We start from the raw sequence: 27167 nt of genomic DNA, 5'->3' as shown, positions 1-27167 counted from the left end.
AGGCAAATGACACGCTTTACCAAATACTAACGCATATGAGGACATACCTATGGGTGTTTTAAATGCAGTCTGATATGCCCATAACGCATCATCAAGCTTTGATGCCCAATCTGTTTGTGAAGGCCTTACTACCTTCTCAAGTATCAACTTAATTTCTCGATTGGACACTTTCGCCTGACCATTCGTCTGCGGATGGTATGCAGTGGCCACTTTGTGGAGAATGTTGTATTTGCGCAGCAGCTCCTTGATATTACGATTGACAAAGTGGAACCCTTCATCACTTATGATGGCACGGGGAGTGCCAAAACGAGTGAAAATCTATTTCTTTAGGAACTGGAAGACTACCGCCGGATCACTTGCAACGCATGCTATTGCCTCTACCCACTTGGAAACATAATCGACAGCTAATAAAATGTAATGTTTACCACTCGAATGAAGGAATGGTCCCATGAAATCAATCCCCCATACATCGGACAATTTAAGCTCCAAGATAGTGTTCATTGGCATTGCATTTTTCCATGAAATGTTACTTGTGCGTTGGCACCGATCACATTTCATTGCGTAATCAGCCGCATCCTTGAATAATGTAGGCCAAAAGAATCCACTCTGTAAGACTTTGGCTGTGGTGCGCTGCCCTCCAAAGTGCCCACCATATGGTGAATCGTGGCATTGCGATAATATGCATTATTGAGTAGCATTTGGTACGCATAATCGAAAAATCTGGTCTGCACCTCTTTTATACAGATTAGGCTCATCCCAATAATAATGTCTACATTCATTTTTTAGCTTCTTCTGTTGGTGGTGGTGTAATCTTCAGGAAATTGCTCGCAAACCAAAAATTGACTATGTCCGCACACCAGGGCAATTATTCTATATGAAACAACTGCTCATCCGGGAATACGGCACTCACCTCAAACTCGTTGTGGTCAACCTCAGGATTTTCCAGTCTAGACAAGTGATCCGCAACTTGATTCCCTGTCCCCTTTTGGTCAATTATTTCGATATCAAACTCTTGAAGGAGAAGAACCCATCTGATCAACCTCAACTTTGCGTCCTTCTTTGTCATTAAGTACTTTATTACCGAATGATCAGTATGGATGAGTACCTTTGTTCCTAACAGATATGCCCGAAATTTCTCCAACGCAAAAATTACCGCCAAGAGCTCTTTCTCTGTGGTGGTATAATTAGTCTGAGCAGGATTTAATATTTTACTCGCATATGCGATGGGATGTAAGATTGTTTTTCTCTTTTGTGCTAAAGCTGCTCTCATTGCATACCCGCTTGCATCGCACATGATTTCAAAAAGGTGTCCAATCCAGCGCAATCAATATGGGTGCGGTAATCAGCGCATCTCTCAAAACTCCGAATGCATTGAGGCAGTTATTGTCAAACTCAAATTTTCTATCAGCCTCTAATAATGCACTCAGTGGTCGTGCTATTTTAGAAAAATCTTTGACAAATCGTCTGTAGAATCCAACGTGTCCCAAGAAGCTTCGTACAGCCTTTACGCTTGTTGGAGGTGGAAGTTTTTCAATTGCTTCGATTTTTGTTTTGTCCATCTCCAACCCATCCCAGGAAACCTGTGTCCCAACACTATGCCCTCTTTCACCATGAAATGACATTTTTCCCAGTTGAGCACCAGATTTGTCTCTTTGCATCTCTTCAGTATCTTCTCCAAGTTGGCTAGACATACTTCATAGGTGTTCTCATAAACGGAGAAGTCGTCCATAAAGATTTCAACAGAGTCCTCAAGATAATCTGAAAAGATAGCCATCATGCACCTTTGGAACGTGCTTGGCACATTGCAGAGGCCAAACAGCATGCGGCGAAAAGCGAAGGTCTCATATAGGCAGTGAATGTGGTCTTGTCTTGATCTTCTGGAGCTATCATAATTTGGTTGTACCTGACATAAGCATCCAAGAAGTAGTAAAAAAATTTTTCCAGCTAGACGGTCTAGCATTTAGTCGATGAATGGCAGAGGGAAATGATCTTTCTTTGTGGCCGCATTCAGCTTGTGGTAGTCCATGCAAATGCGTCATCCAGTGATGGTCCTTTGCGGTATTAATTCGTTGTTTTCATTCGGGACTACCGTCATGCCGCCCTTCTTCGGCACACACTGCACGGGGCTGACCCACGTGCTATCTGTTATAAGATAGATGATGCCCGCATCTAGCCATTTAATGATCTCTTTCTTGACGACTTCTTTCATCACAGGGTTGAGTCTACGTTGATGTTCAATCGTTGTTTTATGGTCCTTTTCAAGACGAATGCGGTGCATACAGTACGCAGGGCTAATTCCTCTAATGTCGGCTAGCGTCCAGCTAATTGCTTGCACATGTTTCCTGAGAATGCTCATCAACGCATTCTTCTTGTCTTCATTGAGCGCAGAGGAAATGATAACTGGCAACTTCTCATTCTGCCCCAAAAATGCGTACTTCAAATGGGTTGGTAGGGTCTTCAATTCAAGTATTGGTGGCTCCACTAGGGAAGGTTGCGTTGTTTTTCTTTCTTCTTTTTCTGTTGGCTCTTCTTCGTGTTTTGCGATCATTTCTTCTTCCTTGCTTGTTTTTGTTGTGATCACATTACAGGCACCAACGGATGCGCTGGCATCCTCTTCTTCATTTTCTTCATCAAACTTTTCTTCTTCAATCACATTCTGGTCATCATCTGAGTCATGCAGGTTTTCTTCATCTGGAAACTTCATGGCACAAATTATGTTAAACTTGAGCTTCAGTCCGTTGATGCTCAAAGTGATTTCTCCTTTATACACATCAATTTGAGCACGACCCATTGATAGAAAAGGTCGCCCCAGAATGATGGACACATCTTTGTCGGCCTCATAGTCCAATATGATGAAGTCGGCTGGTAGGATAAATTTTTCAATGGTGATCAACACATCCTTCACCTTTCCCTCTGGATGCACCAGAGATCTATCGGCCAGTTGGAGAGTCACTGTTGTGGGCACCAGTTGCCCCACGTTCAACTATCTAAAGATTGACAGAGGCGTCAAATTTATGCTGGCTTCTAGGTCATACAGGGCTTTCCCGATGTACAGTCCTCCTATGGAGCAAAGAATGGTAAAGCTTCCAAGATCGCACATATGTGGTGGAATTATTGATTTGGAACTTTGTGTCAACGCCACTGTGGCAAACTTACCAGCTCCCCTCTTTGTAGTTACCATATCCTTCAGAAACTTTGAGTAGGTAGGCATTTCCTCAATCGCTTCACTAAAAGGAATATTAACATGTAATTGCTTTAACACAGATAAGAAGCGTTGGTATTGTACCTCTTCGTTCTTTTTCTTCTTTAGTCTCTATGGAAAAGGGGGTAACTGCACTTTCACGGTTCCCGTCTCAGTTGGCTTTGAGGTCGACGCAACCTCTGGTTCTACTTCTTCTTTTTCTCTTCTTCTTGCGTCACTGCAACTTCAGATTCCACCGCAATGGAAGCTGTCTAACTAAGCTCTTCTTTTCTCCCTCCACAGTTTTCCCACTTCGCAATGTCACAACCTGGCATTACTCTTTACTTGATCCCCCCGGGTTGCGTGGAAGTTCAGTTGAACTTGGCAGAGCTCCTTGCGGTTTACTCTCCAACTCACTCGTAATCTAGCCCATATGTAATTCTAGATTGTGGATGGACGTAGCCTGACTTTGAAGCACGTTTTCGTTTTACTCTATGTATTACTTCAATAGGCTTTCCAAAGAAGAGGATTGCGGTGGTTGTGAGCTACTTGCTTCATTGTTTGTCTGACCAATGTTGCGTGGGAAGAATCCTGGTGGCCCTTCTTTCTGCGCCACAGGTTGAAAATTTTGTTGTTGATTCTTCCAAGCAAAATTGGGGTGGTTTCTCCACCCAGGGTTGTAGGTATTTGAAAAAGGATTATTTTTTACAAAGTAAACAGATTGTGGATTTTGCGGGCAATCTTCCATTGCATGGCCATCACTGCAAGTCGCAAACCTTGCGGTGTTTTGACTGATTGTGTTGATTTGCCCATTTTGCGGTGTTGGGTTGCTGATCGCAATTCCTTGTATTATGTTCATCATTGCGGTCATCTGGTTTTGTAATGAAGCAATAACACCATTACTTGCATCATTGCCTTTAAGTCTCAATCTCTAGTCACTCTCTCTTCAATCTTCATGGTTCTTAGAGATGTGATCCAAGATATTATTCACCTCGTCATATGTTTTATCAAGCATACCACCAGTGGCTGCTGCATTGGCAGCGGTCTGCGAAGCGGGATTCAAACCATGATAAAAAATTTCCATCTAGAGGCAATCTGGTAACCCATTGTGTGGACAATCCCTGACCAACCTCTTAAATCTCGCTCAGGCATCACTGAGCGATTCATCCATGTCTTGTTCAAAATTTGTAATCAGTTTCCTTCGTCTGGCATTCTCAGTCGGTGGAAAGTATTTCTTCATAACTTCTCCACGACCTATTCCCAAGAAGTGATCTCTCCCAGCTTGGGAGAATATGCCCATTTCCTAGCCTGATCACAGAGAGAAAATGGGAACAAAGTTAGTCGAACTTCTTCGAAAGAGATGTTCGGGAACACAAAAGTATTGCAGATTTCAATAAAGCTTCAGAGGTGGGCGTTCGGGTCCTCGCCACGCCTTCCTCCGAATTGTTATGCAGTCTGGATCATCTGCAGCATCATCGGCTTTATTTCGAATCTACTTCCGTCGAGGGCAGATCTCATGATTCCCGGAGAGAAATCATAGAGGTTTGGTGATGCATAGTCCCTGATGGGTCTATTGCGATCGTTTGCCAAATGGATTGGATTCACCATGACATTGTTATCATTTGGTACTCCATTTCTAGGTTGCTCCGCCATCTCTTCTTTATCTAATTGTGGTTGTTGTTGGCAGTCTTCTTCTAAATGTCCTCTCAATCTCCGGGTCGTAATTCGCCAGAGATTGAGAGTCCACAAAGAAATCAGAAAAATTACCGTTAGCACTCTATTTTGCCGAAGTCCCCGGCAATGGTGCCAAAAACTTGATGCTTAATTTTATGAAGTGGAAATGTGGATGATATGCATTGATGAGATTGCGTTGTGCACTCAAGTTTCCTCAACGGAATCCAAGTGTAAATTCCACTGAGTTTTCGGGTAAGTCCAGGGTCGAACACAGGGACTTGTGAAAACAGGTTGCGTTGGTAATTTTTAGGAAAAACTTTGCAGTAACCGAATAAATAAATTGTTTGTTTGTTTTTTATTGCATTAATGAGAAAATAAGCAAAATGCGACGGATTTGAGAAAAGTCAGTTGTGTGATAGATGCACTAAGTATGCGATGAACGGGTTGAGAAGATCGTTAGGTAGCGTTACTTGGGAATGCATCAGACTATGCGATCATGCTACCACCATGCAAAACAAGTCATTTTCCAATGCAAATGCGATGCTCCTAAGTCCAGGACGCATGTGTTGAATGCAAAAGTGTCCATAAAGTTTATCCCTAAGTCTCTACTCTTGTCCTATGCGATGATGCAAGATGCATAAAAACAAGGTGACCGCATACAATCATATCCTATCTCTAGGATGCATGCGATACGTTGATAACAAATAGTGCTCATTCCTAAGCTCCTATCTCTTGATTATGCATTCTAATCTGACTCTCCCAAGCCTAGATTCTAACCTGACCTTCCCAAGTCTAGATCCTGTCCTTAGACTACCCTCCCGAGTATCTCTAATGGATGAATGAAGCATACATAATACAAGATAATCGCATAGCATGATGATTCCTTAGTTGTACTAGCTAAGTGCTTCTCAACCCATTCAACTAATTTAGCTACTCATGCGTAAATAACAGAGAGTGAACAGATATAGAGAAATAGATTCCATTTCGATAAATGAATGGAGTACAAAATGACAATGGAAGTTAAAGGTAGAGAGCCTAGTAGCAATTCCTTACTGGCCGAGGCTTTTACACTGTAATCTATATTCGGTTCTAAAGATGTTCCCGCTTCCGCAGGCTTCGGCCCTCTCTCTGTTCTTGAAGCTTCCGGCGCTCTCCTAAGCTTACCGGAATGATCTATCGACACAACCTTCTCTCTCGCGTCCGCCTTAAAACGAAAGAAAACTATGAACAAGGGCGTGCAAACTTGTGGAAAAAAGAATAGTGAACTCGTGAACCCCTATTCTGAAGGATGCCCGTGGTATTTATAGAACATATAAGGTTAACGAAGGCTTCTCTCTCATGATTGTACAGATGGGACGGCTTTAATTCCTTACTGATGCGTCGAATAATTGTCACTGAAAAGCTGAATGTACTTGTGATCATTATCAGCTGTCAACTTAATTCGGATTCGCCTGTCATCAGCTTTCTGTCCCATTGCGATTAATTATCCTTTCACCCAGATGCACCCACCATTTTGCGCTAACCAAGTTGCGACGATCCTTCTCGGACGAATATTTGTGAGTACAATCATTGCAAAGCCTTGCGGTGAAGTTATGCTCGATCGATGATTTCCTATTATCGCAATTCTTGCATTGCGTCAACGCATAATCTCCATAAAAACACTAAAATCAACTGTTCCTATGCGATGAATGCATGCGACCGCAATATTATGAAATTGATGCTTGATGGATGCAATTTAAATGTTTTATCAATGCAATCCAACATTGTTTAAGAATTTAGCACTATGATAACGTGCATTTCTGCCCGTTATCGGCTGGGTTTTGGGTTAGTTTATGGGCAGGGGAGTTTTAGCTCTTGTGGAGTTGGGGACCAAGGTCTGAAGGGTGTGTCTCAAAGCCTTGAGGGTGTTGGGGGCTCAGATGAAAACCGGGTTGTGAGGGGTGTTAGATTGGGCTTTGAGGGAATTGGGGTGGTCGAAGTTGAAGGGGGTGGTCTAGGTTCTGGGGGAGTTGGGAAAAGGTCAAAAAGAGTGGGGCTTGTGGTGGGTGGGCCACGTGGTGCTGGGCCGAAGTTGAGAGGCTCGGGGGGGGGAAGGAAAGGGGTGGAAATCAGGTAGAGAGGGGGTTTCACGGGCTAGGCCTTTGGGTAGTGAGAGGCGCGTGGTGGACACACACGATCTTCGTGTTCGGGAGGAGTTGGTTCCCAAAACTGGTTTAGCTAGGGGGTTGGTCCTAAGTCGGTCATGTTGGAGGAGGGGGGTGGTTCTGGTTATGGCGTGAAAGAGGTAATTCGGGGGCGGCCCTTTTTGGGTCGAAGTTGAAGGGAAATTTAGAGTTCATTCCTCTAATGGTTAAAGATGATAAGGTTATTATTGAACCCTGTGGGGAAATTATTGAAGAGGGTGTTTGTCCGTGAGAGAAATCTTTTGTTGGTCAGTTTGTGGATTCTAAACTCCCATATACTGTTATTTGTTGAATTATTCAGAGAATTTAGGGACGCATAGAGATGTCAACTATTACCTTGTTGGAGAACAGTTTGATTATCTTTAAATTTCAGAAGGTAGAGTCAAGGGATTGGGTACTGGAGAATGGTCCGTGGCACTTGGGTGGCAAACCCATTTTATTACGACAGTGGCCCCCAGGTATTGTTCCTGAAAACTTTGTTTTTTATTCTGTTCCTATATGGATTAAACTGGAGCGTGTTCCCCTGGAGTTGTGGACAGATAGGGGTTTAGTAGTGTTAGCTAGTGTCGTGGGTAAACCTGTCTCTTTTGATGTTGCAACAAGAGAGCGACAGTAGTTATAGTATGCGAGGGTTTGTGTTCAGGTGGATGGTGATTCGTTAATGCCCCATTCAGTCACTGTTAGAATGCAGGGTCAGGAGTTTATTATTCTAGCAATGTATGAGTGGAAACCTTGTAGGTGTACTTGTTGTGGATCCTTTGGGCATACTGGGGTTGTGTGTGAGAAGTAGGGTGTGGAAAAGAGTCAAGAGTTGTGTATTGTGATGGTTAATGAGAGATGTTTGGGGAAGAATAGGGGTATTGAGAGTGTGAGGAAGGGGCAGGACGTGGGTATTGGTGAAAGGAATGATAGTCCAGTGGTTGGAAGGGTATGAGGAGTGTTGACGAGTTTACTATGGTCAGTTGTCGTAGGTGGGATAAAGGAGGTATAGGCCATAGGGGTGGCAGTGGGTCACCGGACTCGGTGCCCTTGGGGAACAAAGCAGTTTATGGCTCCCCTGGAATTACGGGGTTTGCAAGCATGTTGATGATCGCAATAAGTTTGATATTTTGTGTGATGAGGGGGGAGACTCGCTGGCTTTAGCTCTAGTGCAGGTAGATCCGGATCCATTGTCTGTTTTTTATGAGATGTTCGAGAGTTCAGGCAAAGGCCCAGTGGCAGGTGGTAGGTGTGATCTGTTGCAAGGTCCATTATTTGGTGTTCCTGGAATGTTAGGGGGTTGAACGACCCTGTTAAGTGTAGGGTGGTGGTAGACTTTCTGGCTTCATCCTCTGTTACTTTCTGCTACTTGCTTAAGACGAGGGTTTGTCGTGAAAATTTTGGTATGGTGATGGGTAAGTTTGGTGATGAGTGGAGTTGTGTGTGTAGCTATAGTGTGCGGGGTGTTGGGAGGATCTGGATAATGTGGCAGAAGAGTGTCTATAAGTTTTCTATTGATATTAGTGGGGATCAGTTCATTTTTGGAACCTTAGTGGATATTGTATCTACTGCTAGGGTACATATCGGTGTTGTGTATGCCTCTAATCACGTGAATGAGAGGAGAAACTTGTGGTCTCAGGTGATGGATGTGTGTGTCTCGTGGTAGCTTCTTGGAGTTGTTTTGGGGGATTTTAATGTTATTCGTAGTAGTTCGGAGGATTTTTGTGGTTGCCCTAGTTTGAGGGAGATGGAGGAGTTTGATAGGGCGTTATTGGAGGCAGATCTGGTTGAGTTGGGTGTGACAGATAACTAGTTTACTTGGATTAGTAAAATTTAGGGGAATGGTATCTTGCACCGGTTGGATCGTTACTTGTCTAATGAGGTGTGGAAGGTAGCTTTTCCGTATTCGGAGGTTAAGGTTGGTCAGTGGAGAATTTCTGATCATAGCCCTCTTTTGGTGTCTATAGGGGAGACGAGGAGTAGGCCGCCTCCCACTTTTCGTTATTCTTCTCATTGGGCTAAGGCTGAGGGTTTTATTAATACTATCAGGTCAGTGTGGAGAAGATCCAAGGATGTATCCCCTATGGTAAGCTTTGTGCGAAATTTGAAAGCAGTGAAGAGAGTTTTACGTACTTCGTTTGGGAGGCATATCTCTGTGTTAGCTGATGAGGTGAGGGCGGCTAGGCAGGTTATAGAGGTTGCTCAGGCGAAGGTAGAAAGGGATCCTACTTCAGAGTCGGTGTGTGCAGAGGCGGCTCGGGCCACTGAGGTGTTCTGGTCAGTGTCGAGATTGGAAGAGGCATCACTTCGATAGAAGGCCAGGGTGAGGTGGCTGGAGTTATGATATGAACACAACTTTCTTTCATCGTTGTGTTCGTTCTCGACGCAGTTGCAGTGGTTTATTTACGGTCGTGGATGCTGGGGGGGACTCATCAGACTGTGCATGACAGGGTGGCAAGGGTGGCAGTAGATTTCTTTCGGGGTTGTTTAGGGTCTCAGCCAGTAGGGTATAGGGATCTTACTGCCCGAATTGGCGATATTGTGCAATTCAGCTGGACCCATGAGGGGGTGGACGCGCTTGGTCGCCCAGTGAGTCGGGATGAGATTAAGAAGGCTTTATTCTCGATGAAGTCTGGGAAGGCTTCTAGGCCTGTCTCTTATACACATCTAGATGTGTATAAGAGACAGGTCCGAGGAGGGGGTGGAGGCGCTTGGTCGCCCAGTGAGTCGGGATGAGATTAAGAAGGCTTTATTCTGGATCAAGTCTGGTAAGGCTGCTCGGCCTGATGGGTTTTCGGTTGATTTTTACAGAGCTGCTTGGAATGTGGTTGGGGATGATTTCTGTGATGTTGTGCTGAATTTTTTTTAGTCCTGTTACCTGCCTAGTGGAGTTAATTCTACTGCTATCACTCTTATCCCAAAGAGGCAGAGAGCTGAACATATGGAGGAGTTTCGTCCTATTTTTTGTTGCAATGTTGTGTATAAGTGTATCTCGAGGATCTTAGCTAAGAGATTGCGGTTGTGGTTGCCTGCTTTCATCAGTGGTAACCAATCTGCGTTTGTTCCGGGTAGGTCAATTTTCGGAAACATATCATTGTGTCAGGAGCTTGTGGGGGGTTATAAGGAGGGCAGAGGGAAGTTGCGTTGTGTGTTTAAGGTAGACCTTCAAAAGCCGTATGATTCGGTAAATTGGGATTTTCTGTTTGTGTGTTGCTGGCTATAGGTACGCCCCTTCAGTTTGTTAGTTGGGTGAGGGCTTGTGTTACTTCTCCTATGTTCTCTATGATGGTTAATGGTTCCTTTGAGGGGTTTTTTCCTGGTAGGAAAGGGTTGAGGCAGGGGGATCCATTATCTCATTTTTTGTTTGTGATGGTGATAGAGATCTTGTCTAGGTTGTTGAATAATCATCCTGTGTGGTTTAGGTTCCATGATCGGTGTGAGCGTGTGGGCCTGACTCATTTGGTTTTTGTAGACGATTTGATGATTTTCTGTGCAGCTAAGAGAGATTCTTTAGAGTTTGTAAGGCAGGTCCTGGCAGATTTTGCAGGGTTGTCTGGGTTAGTTGCTAATGTTGGAATGAGTTCCATGTTTTTTGTGGGTGTGGAGTCTGGGAAGGCGGAGGAACTAGCTGCGTTTATGGGTTTCTCTCTAGGTTCGTTGCTTGTTAGGTACCTGGGTTTACCTTTATTGACAGGTCGGTTAAGGGTTAGGGATTGTGCTCCTTTAATTCAGCGGATTACAGCTCGTATTAGAAGCTGGGCAGCGCGATCCCTCTCCTTTGCTGGAAGGTTACAGCTTATTAGGTCTGTCTTACAATCCTTTCAGGTGTTTTGGTGTAGCATCTTTGTGTTGCCTGCGTGTATAACTCATAAAGTTGATCGTCTGTTACATAGTTATTTATGGAAGGGTAGTACGGTGAGTCGGGGTGGTGCACGAGTGGTTATAGGATGAGGTGTTGTGTCGTTGGGCGGGGGGGGGGGGGGGGGGAGGTTGGTGTTGAAGCATGTGGCATCTTGGAACTAGACTGCTATTATGAAGATCCTCTGGCTTCTCTTAATTAAATTGGGTTCATTATGAGTGGCGTGGGTGGAGGCTTATGTTTTGTGTGGGTAGTCTTTGTGGGTTGTTCGGATTGAGGTTGGGAGGTCTTAGTGCTTGAGGGCTATCTTGAAAAATAGAAATAGATTTAAGCATTTGGTTCGTTTGATGGTTGGTGATGGTCAGTTTTGTTTTGTTTGGTGGGATCCTTGGCTGCTGAGGGATGCGATTTTGGATTCATATGGGTCTATGGTGGTTTATGATGCAGAGGGAGGCACGGTTGTCGGAATTCATGGATGGTGATGGAGGTTGGAGTTGGCCTACAGTGTCTTGAGAGCTTCTTGAGATCTGGGGTCTTATTCAGGCAGTGGGGTCTAAAGTGAAGGGGGAAGATTATTGGGTGTGGGTGTCGAATACGAGTGGTCAGTTTTCTATCGCTAGTGCGTGGGAGAGTTTGCATCCTCGTCGTCCTAGGGTGTCTTGGGTTGGTATCTTGTGGGTAGGAGGTGGTATTCCGCGTCACTTCTTCTGTGCGTGGTTAGCTGTGAGGGACAGGTTGGGTACGTGGGATTGGTTGAAGAGTTGAGGTGTGTTGTAAAAGGGGGGTGCCTTCTGTTGGGGGAGGTGTGGAGTCGCGAGATCATTTATTTTTTTAGTGTGGGTTTGGGAGAGAGGTATGGTCTGGTGTGTTGAATCAGTTGGGCTCGTCGCATCAGGTGGCGGGTTGGGATGTGGAGTTGAGTTGGTTGTGTTGAGTGGGGTCGGGTAAGGGGGTGCGTAGTAAGTTATTCGGTGTATTCTGGTGTGCTTCCATATACTACATCTGGTAAGAACGTAATCGGCGACTGCATGGAAGTAGACCGAGGTCGGTGTCAGCTCTGGTTCACCTTATAGTCTCTACGGTTCGTGTTCGTGCTTCTTCCTGGCGGGTTGATCTTCTTGGTCTTATATAGTGTGTTTACGGATGTTTTCTTGTTGTACTTTCCGTTGTTCTTTATTTTGTTGTTATCCCTTGTTTGTGGGATTTTGGTTTCTTTTCTCTGGCTTTCTCTCTAGTGGTCTGTGAGTTTGTTTTTCGTGTTGGTTTTGTTCTGATCTTATCTTGTAGGCTTTTTTTTTTTGTTTTGTTACCCTGTCTTTGCTTGTACCTTGATGCTTTGATGCCTTGATCCCGGGTTGTGGGATCCCTTTGTTGTTGTATAATAATATCACCTATTCTAAAAAAAAAAAAAATAGGGCAAATAAGATTTTTTTTTTTTTTTTTTAAATAGAATGTTGGAGACATTGGTATAATATAGGCCTCATTTTAAGGCCTTTTGTAGAAATCCCTTTTGTTTATGACTTGGCTTTTGAGCCCAAATAATTGAATTTTGGGGCAAATTAAACCTATTTTTGTCCTTGAACAAATCTAAATATCAATACCAAATTAATCCAAAGGTCATGAAGAAAATATGTGGCACCAACGAGATCTACCAACTTCTACTTTCAATTTTAATTTAGGATATATGTTAGCTTTTAATTAATTTCAAATTTAATAATTTATAATTTCGTCATTGGCATGACCATTTGTGAAGTACCTAAAATTTTTCATTCAACGTAGACATAAAAGACTTAATTATTACGAATAAAGACTAAATTATTGCCGCAAATCTAAGTTGAAGTTTCTTTAACCAAAATTATATGTATATTTACAATCATGGCCCCTAGCTCCCCAAATCCAACCCAGGCCCCTAAATCTCTCTTGCAAATTAGTCAAAATCCACATTACCAACTCATAATTTGTAGTGCCTTGTATTGGCATCTGTCGCCTATATTTAGGTAAAGTTTTAAAACTACTTATTAGGTAGAACCTCATTTTTTTAAAAAAAAATGATAATAAATGTGGGTGATTCAAAATTAAAGTTTTCTAGAAGGCAAACACATTTTATATACCAGATCAAAATGTTTTGAATCTATTATTTGATTCTTCGAAATTTAAAATATATATGTAATATATATTATTTATGATTTTGAGACTAAGATTAAATAAGAACTATCATATATAAATCCTCTAATCTCATTGTCGCATCGACGTATTATCTGATGAAAAATTCTCCTTACATTGATCTACTCTCGTTCATATATATATGTATGAAACAAATAATATGTGAACATGAAATTGGTATTTATATATGTAGATTTGTTTCCAAGGAATTTCCCTCTCCCTCTTATAAGAACATTTAATTTTCAAAAGGCTATGATGCTCAAACATGTGTAAAATATGCAAAATTAAGAGACATTTATAGTTAGGTTAAATTATCAGTCCAATTTAACATGAAAATTGAAACAAGCAAAAGTGATTATTAACTAAAATTATTTTGGTATAATTTTTTAATTAATATTGTTATTTTCAAAATTTATTATGTTCAATGTAGTTTAAATAATAATATATATAATTAAAATATGGACAAGGATTAGAATATCTGTGGATATGTTGATATATTCGTAAATCAAATAGTTTGATATCAATATTAAATATCCATGAAAATCTCCAACATCTATTATAAATGCTCGTAAAATATAAACTATATCATTTATGTAATCCAATATGAGTATAACTACTAATAATGATATCCGTCGATATAGATATTTTATCGATATATCCATGAATATATTCATAAAAATGAAATCTCGATATATCGAGATTCGATATTTTAATCCTTGAGTATGGACTATATATGTGAATTAATATTTTATCATGTTGGCTTGTTTTGTTAGATTGGGTCTTATTATATGATCTAATTAATTAAGACCCTAGATTCTTAATTGAGTATGGACTTAATGGGAGAAGCGCATTCCTAGTTAATTAGGGTTTAATGGTAACCCTAATTGAACTAGTAAATAAAGAGGCCTTAGGGCTATGGTCCCCATATATACCAAAATAATACACACTCAGCCTTTCTTGAATCCCATCTAGAGAAAGATCCACTAAGGGCATTTCGAGTTTTGGTTGAGGAAGACAATAGTCATCTTAAAACTATCATTATCTTGAAGTTATCATCAATCTCTTAATGGAAACCGATGTCAATTATTCTTGACAATTTGGCATGAATGATCTTAGGGTTAATCTATTCAATATAGATTTAAATAATTATGATAACAAGTGGTATCAGAGCATGAATTTCATGTTAGATTGCTAATTTTTTTTAATCATTTACCATTTTTTTTATTCAATCTTAAGTAAAAAAAGGTTTGAGGTTTGTATAATAGATGTTTTCGGTATTTTGGCATCTTATATATACAGTTTAATGTTGATTTGATCATTGTTCGAGCACGTTATTTTGGGCAAATTGTTTGTAGATCGAATCTTTGTAAGTCTTTTGAGGTTCGTATAATAGATATTTTCGATTTTTTGGCATCTTAAATTTACAGTTTACTGTTGATTTGATCATTGTTCGTGCCCGTTGCTTTATGCAAATTATTTGTTAATCGAGTCTTGTAAGTCTATGTCATCTGTAGTAATTTTTTTGTTGTGAAAAAGGCTCAAAATAGAGGTGAAAAATGAAACTCGGAGTGCATACCCGAGAGGTTTCTATACAGGCCACTATTGTCGTTATATTTTATGTGTCACTAAAAGCTTCTAACTGTTTGAATGTCATTGTTTGTGCATCAAGGTATTTCCTGGTCGTTACTATTGCGAAAGTTGGCAGAAAATTAGGGCTTTTTGGAGCCCTAATTAAGGTTAAAAGGGTTTTATTCAACCAATGCAGTAAAGTTAAATTAAAATTAAATTTTATTGATAATTTGGTTAAATTAAATTTAAATTTGATTGATAATTTGGTAAAATTAAATTTATATTTGATGGATAATTTGATGATTTAAATTAAAATTTGATTGATAATTTTTTGTTATCTTCTCCCATTATGTATAATAATATATTTAAAATTATTATATTATTATGTCTTATATTTTAGATTGAATTGGTCAAAATAATAAGTTACCAAAACAACCTTTGTTATCTAGATTAGTTTAATTCTAAAATATAAGATGTACATATTCATAGATTTATGCGGATAATTATCAGGAAGATAATTATTTCGCCAAATTATAGGTATGCTTGTGGTAATGAGTATGTGATAATTATAAGAATTGCTCGTGTAAAAAATAGTCGATCCAAAGAAATGCTGTTTTTTTTTTTTTACAGAGTTTATTGTCAGTACTTTGATTACTACGCATTGAGAATACCATTTACAGTTGGCTTTTTTGCCCAAAAATCGAACATCAATGTTGTGCTAGATATTTTGTAAAAGGGACCCACCATATATGTGAAATTATTTTGTCATATTTTGTTTTATGACATATTGTGTTAATTTTGTATATATGCTTTATTTACTTGTTCCTCGTTTCAGTTGGTCTTACTCAAATATCTGAAAATCTAAACTCAACCCTAAGTTGAATGGATCAAACTTCTAGAGATTCTACTTGGGTGTATGGATCTAGGTTTTGCACTAACTACCGATAAACCTACTTATACTGAGGAACAACTAAATACGATTAATATTGAAAAGTGAAAACAATCAAATCGCATGTGTCTGATGATTATTAGGCACTCCATTCTAAAGCCTTTTTTAGGTGCTATCATGGAGCGTGAAAATGCCAATAAGTTCCTTGCTCAAATTGAGAAATATTTTGCTAAAAATGAAAAAGGAGAAACTAGTGATCTTTTGACTTCTTTAACTTCCATGAAGTATAAGGGCAATGGAAACATAAGGGAGTACATTATGGAAATATCCAATCTTGCAGATAAATTAAAGATACTATCTCGTACTTGCCTCTCTTTCTATATAATTCACTCAATTTAAGATAAGCTAAATACTTAGAGGGATAAATAAAGTATTAATGAGCTTATCTCACAATGTGTGCAAGAAGAAGATAGGATTAAGAGAGAAATGATAGAAAGTGTTCATTTGGCAACTGGCTCTCGTGATAAGAAGAAAAGTAAATTTATGAGTGTTGCAAAAGAGGAATCTCAGTAGAATAAGAACAAGAAGTAGGCTAGTGAGAATCCTTGTTTTTTTGCAAAAAGGAAGATCACTTCAAGATAAATTGTTCCAAGTACCCACGTGGTATGTGAAGAAGGGTAAACTTCTTACTTTAGTTTTTTATGAAATTAATTTAACTTATGTACTTACAGATACTTGGTGGGTAGATTTTGGTGTTATTACTCACATAAGTATATCTATATAGGGTTGCCTATGGAGCCGGTCGCCAAATGATGTTGAAAGATTCATCTATGTGAGTGATAATAAAGCAATTCCAGTTGAAGCTATTGAGAATTTCATATTACTTTTAAAAAAACTGGTTGTTATTTGGATCCGAATTAGACTTTTGTTGTATCATATTTAGACGAAATCTACTTTATATTTCTAGTTTGGACAAGTTTGATTTTTCTTGTCGTTTTGGAAATAATAAAAATTCCAAGCCTATTGGTAGTTGGTCAATAATTGATAATCTATATATGTTTGATTCTTTTGCTTCTTTTGACAAGATTCTGTTATCTAATTCATGTGGTACAAAATGAAAATTAAATGAGAATTTCGCTATTTCATGGCACAAACATTTTTAGTTGGAATATGAGAGTTGGTGAATTTCAAGAAATTCTAGTCTCTTGAGAAGTTTTTGTGTTGACTGATATTCGGGGAGTTTAGCTGCTATATTTGAAGAAAGGAGGTTAGATTGAAGGAGCTTGCGATTAATAAGGAGATCTTAGCATTTCTAATATGTTTTGAGCCTTGTATAGCTAGACTCAGACCTGAAGAAATCGAATTCCCACGGAAGCGTGTGAACGCCTTGCAATTAGACATTCGTTTTTATGGAAACAAAAAATAGTAAAATAAAACATGCATTTGTAGGATAAACATTCAAACAAAACTATTAGCATGCTAGAAAAGAGGAAGAAGAGAAGAAATCAAAACTCACCTTTGTTGATTCTTCTAGCTTTCCTCTTCCATCGTTATCAACGATCTCGAACTTCTCCAATGAAGAAGGACCCCACCAATAAAGTTACCTTGCTATTTTCTAGGATTCCAAAGAACTTGGAAGAGTGGTCTTCAAAAACTTTTGAGGAGGGAAAAGGTAGAGAATTTTTAGAGAGAAGTTAGAGAGACGGTAGAGGCTCAAAGGCTAGTTTTTATTGATGACGACTATATCAAATGGACACATAATATATCTACAGTGAAGAAAGTGTAACTATAGGCTATAATGGACAATCCTGTTAGTTAACGAATGTTGATTACCTAGGTGAAAGAGTTTGACCAGTTAGTCTGGGATTGTTGAAGCCAATGATTTGTAGGCCCATCGAGTCTCCTTGCTAGATCAATACGAAAAAAATTGAAGAACTAGGTGAAGTGATAATTTGAAATGTTCAAATTCGGTCTTAAGGGAGAATTGTATTTTCTATGAGATATAATTTACAATTAAATAATTAATTATTTTTTAGAGTATACTTGATCACTAGCATGAAAGTATTTTTTAAACTTGATTAATGTGATTAATCAAAGCTAAGTGTCTTAAATAATTTAATATGTGATATTAAATTTGTTTATATTTTATTTAATTGAAGTTGTTTTAATTAAATATTTTTCTAAAATTTGAAAATTGTTTTCATTTTTTGATTAAAAAATTAGTTAGTGGGAAAATCCAATTGTTGGATTTTTCCACTAATTAAGTGGACGTTGGAGTGGCATTTCCCAAGCTTGACACCTAGAAATTACATACTAATGGAGTTTGAGGTGGAAGACATGCAAAATGAGATTTTACATGTGTTTTCTCTACAAAAGGCTTTGTTTTTTAAATTGAAAAAGACTAATGCTTCCTTGACAATTAACGTAAATTCTTCCACCAAATTCTCTTTACTCTTCTACTTAATATAGTGAAATTCCTCTATTTTCACTAAATAACAATCCCACAAGCGTGTTCATCAACCGGAGAATAGCGAAAATTTACCGTTGGTGGTGTCGATCGAGCTCGAGAGAGGAAGATTGCGGTGGAATCTTCAAAGGTTGTATTCTCTAACCCTTTGCATGCTTGTTCTTTGTTTTAATGTAATTAGAACGTTGTCGATTCATCGCTTCCACTATGCATGCATTCTTTATGTTCCATCAGACCTCAAGACTGGTCTAGGCATGCCCTTTTCCTTCTATGCATTCACCAAGGGTTCAGAGCGAGTGATTTTCTTTGGCTTATTTTGCAAGGGAATCACCTCCTCTTCTTCGTCCAATTTAATAATAGTGGCACTAGATGCAGCCAACTATTCGTCATTCTTATCTTCTTCCAGAATTCTTTTCTTCAAAGGCCTTGTGACCACTTGTTCTTCCTTCTTCACAACCTCCTTTTCGGCTTCTTCTTCTGAAAGGCCTCAAATAACCTTCTAATGGACCCTTCGTTAGAGCTAGTGGAGATAGCTTTGTTGGACGTAAGCTCTTTAGGGCCACACGCTGCAGGGATAGACCCTTGCGGCAGATTCACTTCCTTGTTTCTTCTTTCTTTCACTTCTTTCTACTGATCAGCGTTTCTCCTTGCTGATTAATCCACAATTCCCACATCAATCGACTCGCCTTTGTGTTCAATGCTCTTCAGGATATCCTTGGAGACATCCATCTCATCTCTTCTCGCTACCTCGATTGCGCCAGCCAGATCACTAGCATTTGGTGGCATTGGGTGCAACGCCTCCAACTCAAGTCTGTTGAGGCATACCTATTGTGTTTTATGTCCTGAAACTTGTAGATTGTAGAATGATAAACATTTTCTATAATCAATAAATTTATTATTGATTTCATAAATTGCATGAAAGTCTAAATCCAATAAACTAAGACCCATGACTATTATATGAGTACTTGAACTTTATGTGGAGGCATAAGAGTGGATCAGGTTCTAGTAAATAGTCAAAATGATCTATGGTACATGAATAAGGTTAGGTACCTTATTCTGGTAATACCATTGGGTGCGACCTACTATGTAGTTGTTACAAAGAGTTGTAAAGTGCTACATACGATGTTAAGACTGACTATTTCACCTAGATGACCTAGGTAACTCGATCTTAATCCTGAGCTAACTATGAACTTCTGTTTATTCGAGATTGCCCTTAGATTTTCATAGGTGAGGGTTGGCTCAACAGTGCCGGCTCAATAAGACTATTATTTCAGGGGTAAGACCAAATAGATAGCTGGGGACATAGGGTACAAGACAAAGTTCACGCTTACCTGATTTAGGGATAGGAGAAAGGTTGTTCTCTTAAGTACCGAATCCAGGTCTTGAACAAGGGGCCACACTCTCTCACTAGGCTGAGAGAGTTTGGTTTAGTGATTGGATCACAAACCAATTATTCATTAAAGGATTAATAGGGACTTGAGGAATAAGACGTAATCTCGAGAGTAAAACAGATATTTGACCCAGCCATTATTACGAACAACCTGTGAAGGGTCGACTTATTAATTATAGTTAAATCATGTGGATATAATATATTTACAATGAGGGGAGTGCAACTATGGGTTTTAGTGGAGTGACCCATTAGTTAACGAATGGGGATTAATTTGGTCTAATGAGTTTATCCAATTAATCTCGGATCGTTAGAGCCCATGATCTGTAGGTCCGCGAGGTCCTCCTACTAGCTCGTAACGGACTAGCTCTAGAATAGCGTGATAAGTTAATTTGAAATGTTCAAATTAGAATTAAGAAAATTAGTAATTATATAAGATATAATTACGTGTTTAATTTGAGAATTAAACGAAATAGGAGAATTTATATTTAAATGTGATTTAAATATATAAAGATGGATGTGTGTAAAAATTAATTTAATATTTGATATTAAATTAATTAAGTTTTATTTAAAAAATTAATTTATGAAATTAATTAAAATTTTTAGTTTTTAAATCAAAATAGATTTTAAGAAATCAAGTTTTGATTTTAAAGATAAAATTGAAAAAGTGAAAAACAAAACACAAATAGAAAAAGTTGATTTTCCATTATCCATCTTTCAACTTGCTCACACAAAAGCTTTCATCTTTGCCTTGTCTTCTCCAAGCATGAGCTGCAACTCATGTACCTCTCTTCTTTTCATGTTGATTTGTAATATAATGAAGATATTGGAGTGAAATTCGGCCATGCAATCTATAGAGAATTTTAGAGAAAATTCAGGTTGAAGAAAGGGTTCTTCACCAAGATTGCTGCTGTGAGCTTTTCTTCTTCATCCCTTGATTTAAGCTTGTTTTGAGTCCCACAATTCAATCTAGAGCACCAAGAGAATAGTGGGGAAGATCTTGAGGTGGTCTGCAACAAGGTTCGAAGAAGATAGCAGCTTGAGAATGAGCTTTGAAGAAGTTTTATAATAGGTATGTCTTGAAACTCATTTGTTTTCTGCAAGAGCATGCTTTATATTTTGTCAAAATTAGTGAATTAGAATGCTTAGATGATCCTTGTGCTTCCGCTGTTGCTAATACAATCCTACAGTATCATCTTCATACTCGATCCTACGACGATTAGTGATGTTACTGGTCGGGATTGAGTGTCGGCGTTGCCTTTAGCCTTATTTTGCGGTGAAGAGGATCTAGACAGTACGGACTCGTGTGGGTAGATCATAGCCAAGGGTTCGAGTAGGGTAGGTTAAAGGGCAGTTGTTGAACGTAGGGCAAAAGAAGGGGCGATTAAAGGAGAAGCTTGAACAACAATAGTAAGAATGATTAGAGTTACGGTAGGGATAACCAACGGACGGTGAGTTTGATACGTGAAAAAGCAGATCCGTTGGGTGGGTTAAGGGGCTGGAAGAAGGACGTGGCTGTATAAACGGAATCGGATAGAGACTCCGACGTGGCTGCTGCTGAGATGGTGAAGGATTGAAGAAGACACGGGTTGAGGTGTTCTTGATGTTGTCTTGGTGGGCCATTGATGGAGGAAGGGAAAGTTTCTAAAGGATTTGGCAGAGATAATACTCGTCGGAGATGATTAAAAGGCAAGAGAGCTAGGGTTGCAGAGAACAATGATCGGAGGTAAAAGTCAAGAGTGCCAAAAATAAGAAAATGAAGAAGTGATGGCTTATATAGAGAGCGGTTAAGCGTGTGATTTGACATGTTGATGTCATGCGTGATGATGAAGCATTTAATGAAGTCCAACGAGTCGCCTTCTCAAGAGGTGCATACGTGTGTAATGTTTTCTTTGCCTTCTTTATTCTGTTGAATCTTACTGTCTAAAGGTCTTTTCAATCTGAGGGTCGTATATGGGTTCCGGTGTACCATCTTCAGTCATAAAATGTTACAAATGTAGGTTAAACTTGCAATACACCTTTAATTGAACTTTCTCCAAAAATCACACAAATCAAATCCAAATTAGTTATGTTGCAAGTGAATGGTTTGGAATACCTCGAAGTGGAAGCAATCGAATGCAATTGTGTCTCCAATTTCATTTTATAAAATATAAAATCCAGAGAGAAACATGGATAAACAAAAATATAATTAATCATGCTTTCTACCAAATTTACAGAAAGGATAGGGGATTGAGAAACTTACCCTTGACGAACCGTATCTTCATGTATCCTCCCATTCACAGCAACTTGAAGACGACAACTGATACTCCAATAAAGAACACCACCACAAGATCTTCCAAGTTATTCTCTAGTATGAACCAAAGCGGAGTTTGTGGGCTCGCTTAGAGGAATTTTGGTATAAAGGGAGGGAGAATCTTTTTAGAGAAATTTTTACTAAGAGATTCTTGAGATGATGCAGGAGGAAGATGAAGAAGTGAATAGTGAAAATCTCAGTTTCACGTTATGTTCCTTCTCTCTATGTATAAGCATGTACAAAGGAAGTTGAGGTGGTTGAGGGAGTTATCAATCCTTTTTAATTTAAAATTAAAATTAATGAATTTTAATTATATATATATATATATATGATTATATGTTATATCACATATAACATATAACCTATAGTTTATATTATATCATATATAATATAATCTATAGTTTATTATTCTCTCATATAACCTTTAGTATTAATATGAATCATATTTATATTAGTTTTGACCTATAGTTTTTTTATGAATCATATTCATATGATTAATATTTGAATCATATTCAAATATTTTTTCTCTCATTAAAACTCTATATTATAACGTATCATGTATATTATATAATTGTATCATATATAATTAATTCCCTTTAATTAATTTGAATAATTCAAATTAATCCAAAATTAATTTGATTCTCACTAATCCCTATTGAGAAAACAAGAGGGCCTTATGAACCTATACATTGAAGCTCCAAATGATTCTTGATTAATTAATTAAACTCTTTAATTGAACTAATCAATTTTCATTAAATGTCGGTCACTCCACTAAAGACCAACAACTGCACTCTTCGCACTATAGATATATGTCTATGTCTATTGGATATAATCAATCAACTGTATGTTGACCCTTCACAAATTGCTCGTAAGTACAACTGGGTCAAAATTACCATTTTACCCCTATAGCTACATCTAGCTTCTTAAGGACCACTGGTCCCTCTAATGAATAATTATTCATAGTCCAATTATAGCTAAAACCTTCTCGGGCCAAGAGAGGGTGTGATGTCACATTATTCAAGACTCAGAATCAACCCTTAAGGGAGCAATTTATCTATTAACCCTAATAATATGGAAAGAGTGAATTCCTTCTTGTGTAGTTGTGTTCCCAACTCCTCAATTAGACAGACCCCCAAAATGGTAGACATATTTAGTCGATGAAATTGGCCACTCTCACCCATATAGATTAAAGAATCACCCTCATAAGTAGGAGTTCACAACTCACTTTGGATTAAAGTTAAGTTATGATCATTCTAGTGAAATGTAAGTCTCGTCTAGCAACAGGGTTATAAAGTGAGACTAAACAATAAGGAAAAAACAAACATGCATGGAAATTTTCATATAGATAATTAATAGAAAATATATTCGTAACACTAATATGCACACGAGGGAAAAAGAGGAAATAACAACAAGATGGTTGTGTACAAATCTATAGAAATATAAAACGATAAAATGCGGGAAAAATAAAAAGAAAAAAAACAAAAGAAGTGATATGGTAAAATTGCTATACATTGTCTTAAGATTGTTATATGAATAAGATCATTAAAAAATAGAAAATACATAACCTGATATACCAAAAAGAATCTGAGCCCAACGACTTCACGTTGTCTCCTTAATACAATTTTACTCATTCTAGTGCCTGAGTTTCATGAGTAATTGTCTCCCAGGATATATGATGTGTTTGTAACATGCGATGAAATCTATGAGGTTATAATGCTTTGTTTTATCTGGTGGAACCCAAGTGCAAATTCAACCAAAGTCCTGGTAAGTCTAGGATCGAACCCAGGTATTGCTTGTAAATACGCAATAAAACTAAAAATATGATCTTAATGCAAATTGAAATGTTCCAACAAAAGGATGATTTGATGTGTTATTTTAATTTAAAAATCTAAGCGATGAAAATTATGCCCAAGTGAAACAGAGTGGATTATGGTTGTTGGTGATAGATATGCGATGATAGGGTTGAGAAAAATTTTCACTAACATTTCATAAGCAATGAAAGGGATTATGCGTTCAAGCAATGTACTCAATGTTATGATCATCACTTCTCAGAGTATCCGGACACATTATCTTATCTCTAAGATGCATGCGATGAGTGCATTGCGGAGAAGATATACTTATTTCTAAGGAATATCTCTTCTTGCTTTATGAGTTCCAAATTAAATTCTTTTAAACTCAGGTTAAATTTACTTAGAACAATCTGTCGATTTATTCAATTAACGCATATAAGCACACATGAAACAAGTTGATCGCATAATTCTCTTGTTTCTTAGTAGTGTTAGCTACATACTTCTCAACCCATTAGACAATTTAGCTACGTATGATGGTGATGGATAAGATAAACAGAGGATAGAATGAATATGTATTCATATTGTTATTGGGATTGGTGTCCTAATTCTCCCGAAGTCTCGTTGTTTGTAATTGTACACATTGTTTATGAATAAAATAAGTGCTATTTCATTCTGGCATTTATTCATATCCAATAAACAAAGTTCCATGTTTATCTTATGTAAACTTAAGCGTGTATATGAGATATACAAGTGGATCATGCCTTAAATGATAGTCTAAAAAGGTCTATAGTATAAGGATTAAGGTGGGATACCTGATCTTGGTAACACTACGGATACGACCTGCTTTGTAGGGGTTTGCAAGTGTTGTAAACTACTACAGATGGTAGATACTGATCATTCATGTGGAGGCATGTGAGTGGGGTGTCTTATACAAAGAGTTTGTATAAGACCGAACCACGAGATGATTCGTCTCTGTATATAACACAGTCAATACTAGAGACTTACATCTCACCTAAACGACCATAGGTGACATGAACTCAATCCTGAGTGTTTCAGAAACTCCTACTTTTGAGGCCGGTCCTTTGATTAGTATGGGTGAGAGTGGCTAGATTGCCAACTCAACATGCCTACCTTTTTGGGGACTTGTCTGATCTGGGAGCTGGGAACTCAATTACATAAGATGGAATTCACTCCTTCCTCGAAGCAGGGGTAAGTAGATAGATTGCTCCCTTAAGGGCTGATTCTGGGGCTTAAACATAGTGGCCACAACTTCTCTTTGGAAGAGAGGACTCAGTCATAGTAGGACTATGACTTATGTTCATTAGAGAGATCAGTGGTACTTAAAGAGTTAGATGTAACTACAGGGGCATAACGGTTATTAGCTGAACTGTACTTACGAGTGATCTGTGAAGGGTTGTAGCATTATTGATTGGTTAAGATGGACACAAATATATCTATAGTAAGAACAGTTCAGCTGTCGGTTTTTGGTAGAGTGCCAGAAATGGTATGCCAACACATTTTCTCCTTAACCAACCAAAGTATGATGATGGTAATAACCGCGGGCAGTTAACAAATGGTGGATCCCGTGACTAAAGAGTTTAGTCAGTTATTCATGTACCGTTGGAGCTTCGAGCTACAGGTCCATAAGGTCCCCTTGGTATCTCAATGGATTCAAGTTGAGGATTAGTTCTTGGTGTTGATTTGAAATGTTCAAATTGACAAGAGGTAATTCGATTATATATGATATGATTGGTATGATGTATGAGATACATCAAGTGGAGGGTTAATGTAAATGAGATTTACATTAAGTGCCATTGATAGAAAAAGAGCTATGGTTTATATGTTTCATGAGATGAAATATTAAAACTATAGGTTATAAATATAGTATGGTAAGTTGGTTATCATTTATATTTATAATAATATTGATTATTGGATACTTTTCTCTTTTTCTCTAATAACCAATTGAGTGGGAGGTTATTGGTGGTTTCATGGTAACCGTGAGATAAAAGGAAAAATATTTTCCTAAATATAGTTAATGTTAATTTGAGATTTCCACTCTCGAAAAGTTCTCACGGATAGGTTGTCAAGTAAATCAGATTTACTAAATGACAGCTTGGAGAGACTAGACGATCGTGTAGAGTTTCTATACGACAGACTCTGAGCTAGACGATGAGCTAAACGATCGCATAGCCTCGACCTATACGATAGACTTTATCTTCTCCCACTTGCTCAATCGTTTACACGATTGTTCTCCTCTGGTCTCATCCTTTGACCAAGTCCACAAGGAGCCCACACTCTGGATTCTCATACCGAGAATACCAAGGTAAACTTTTTAGTGGTGTCTTACTCAACTCGACATAGTCGAAGATCTGCGGGGGCCGCTCGCGGTGTTTGGAGTGTTCGTGATCTTGGTGATCGCTTTGTTCGAGTTTGTTGTGATCGTGCAGTGTAGCGTTCAAGGTTCTGTGGAGGCTGTTCATGGTGTTTGGAGTATTCGTGACCTTGGTGCTCTCTTTGTTCGAGTTTGTAGTGATTGTGGAGAGTTTCTAAACGATAGACTATGAGCTAGACGATGAGCTAAACGATCGCATAGCTTTTGCTAAACGATCGCATAGCCTCGACCTATACGATAGGCTTTATCTTCTCCCACTTGCTCAATTGTTTACACGATTGTTCTCCTTCGGTCTCATCCTCTGACCAAGTCCACACAGAGCCCACACTCTGGATTCTCACACCGAAAATACCAAGCTAACCTTTTTAGTGGTGTCTTACTCAACTCGACATAGTCGAGGTTCTGTGGAGGACGTTCGTGGTGTTTGGAGTGTTCGTGACCTTGGTGATCACTTTGTTCGAGTGTTACAGTGTTGCTGATTGTTCGAGCGTTCGTGATCAAGGGTCTTGAAGATGGAAGGTATGTGAATTCTTCCCTTGATCGTGTAGTAAAGCAGTTGTAATTTCGATTTATGCATAACTGTATGTTTTCATTTGTGACTGTAATTGTTGTTGTTAATATACGATTGAAATTTGGAAAAATCCTTTCATTGCTCATGAAAATACTCATGTCTGATTTCCTTCAATTGTAACGTTTGAATTGTCAAAGTCAAAATTACAATGCAAATACACTATAAGAGAAAGAAAGGGATAGAGAATCAAGTCGTGGTATGCAATGTCTTGCTACCTTCGGCTCTACTGGCGACTGCTTCATTTAGATTATCAAACAAGGATATCCTCCTTTACTTCAACAGGAATCCTAAGTTCTCACTAAGGTGTTTCTATGTCTGAATGGGAAGGTTAGCAGAGTTTTTCTTTTAAGAATTTCTCTCCCTCTTTTCTGCATGGCGATTGCATGGGTATTTATAGTCGTCTGAGGATGCTTTTCTTTTCTCTTAGTCATGATTTTGCTGATGAGGCACATTAAATTCCATACCCTGAAGAGCCGCCTGCAACGCGTCAAAAGTTCATTGAATCTTCAACGAAATTCTCTTGTCAATCATCAACTCAATCTGTGATTTGACTTCTACCGCCCTTGTCATGCTTTATCGCGATAGCTGATTATGTGATTGTATGTTTGTATTTGATAGCTTTTGCTTGATCGCATTAATGACTGCTTGGTTCATGCGATCATATGTTCACTTGGTCGCAATGGCGAGTTTTCTACATAAACATAGCAATATCAGCCCGTAATTAATCAACATTAATTAACTGTGGGTCATTCCATAAAAGACCCTCAGCT

The 27167-nt window shown here is 38.6% G+C and overlaps 1 protein-coding gene and 1 non-coding gene across 2 annotated transcripts; both read left to right on the top strand.

Annotated features, from left to right (window-relative positions):
- Positions 1-4281: 4281 nt before the first annotated feature.
- On the top strand, positions 4282-4388 carry LOC120078913. The gene has a single exon (XR_005482187.1). It is a non-coding gene; the product is annotated as a small nucleolar RNA R71 (small nucleolar RNA).
- Positions 4389-7992: 3604 nt separating this feature from the next.
- On the top strand, positions 7993-25998 carry LOC120078021. The gene is made up of 12 exons (XM_039032194.1): positions 7993-8108; positions 8314-8593; positions 8684-8803; positions 8855-9294; positions 9468-9606; positions 9689-9844; positions 9887-10085; positions 10241-10842; positions 11242-11334; positions 11420-11610; positions 23312-23408; positions 25882-25998. The coding sequence occupies exons 1-12, from the start codon at positions 7993-7995 to the stop codon at positions 25996-25998; spliced, it is 2550 nt and encodes an 849-aa protein (XP_038888122.1).
- The last annotated feature ends 1169 nt before the right edge of the window (positions 25999-27167 follow it).

The sequence above is a fragment of the Benincasa hispida genome, chromosome 5 (assembly GCF_009727055.1).
Source record: "Benincasa hispida cultivar B227 chromosome 5, ASM972705v1, whole genome shotgun sequence".
NCBI lineage: Eukaryota > Viridiplantae > Streptophyta > Magnoliopsida > Cucurbitales > Cucurbitaceae > Benincasa > Benincasa hispida.
The sequence above is the reverse complement of the archived record's forward strand: the minus strand, read 5'-3'. Positions and strand labels throughout refer to the sequence as shown.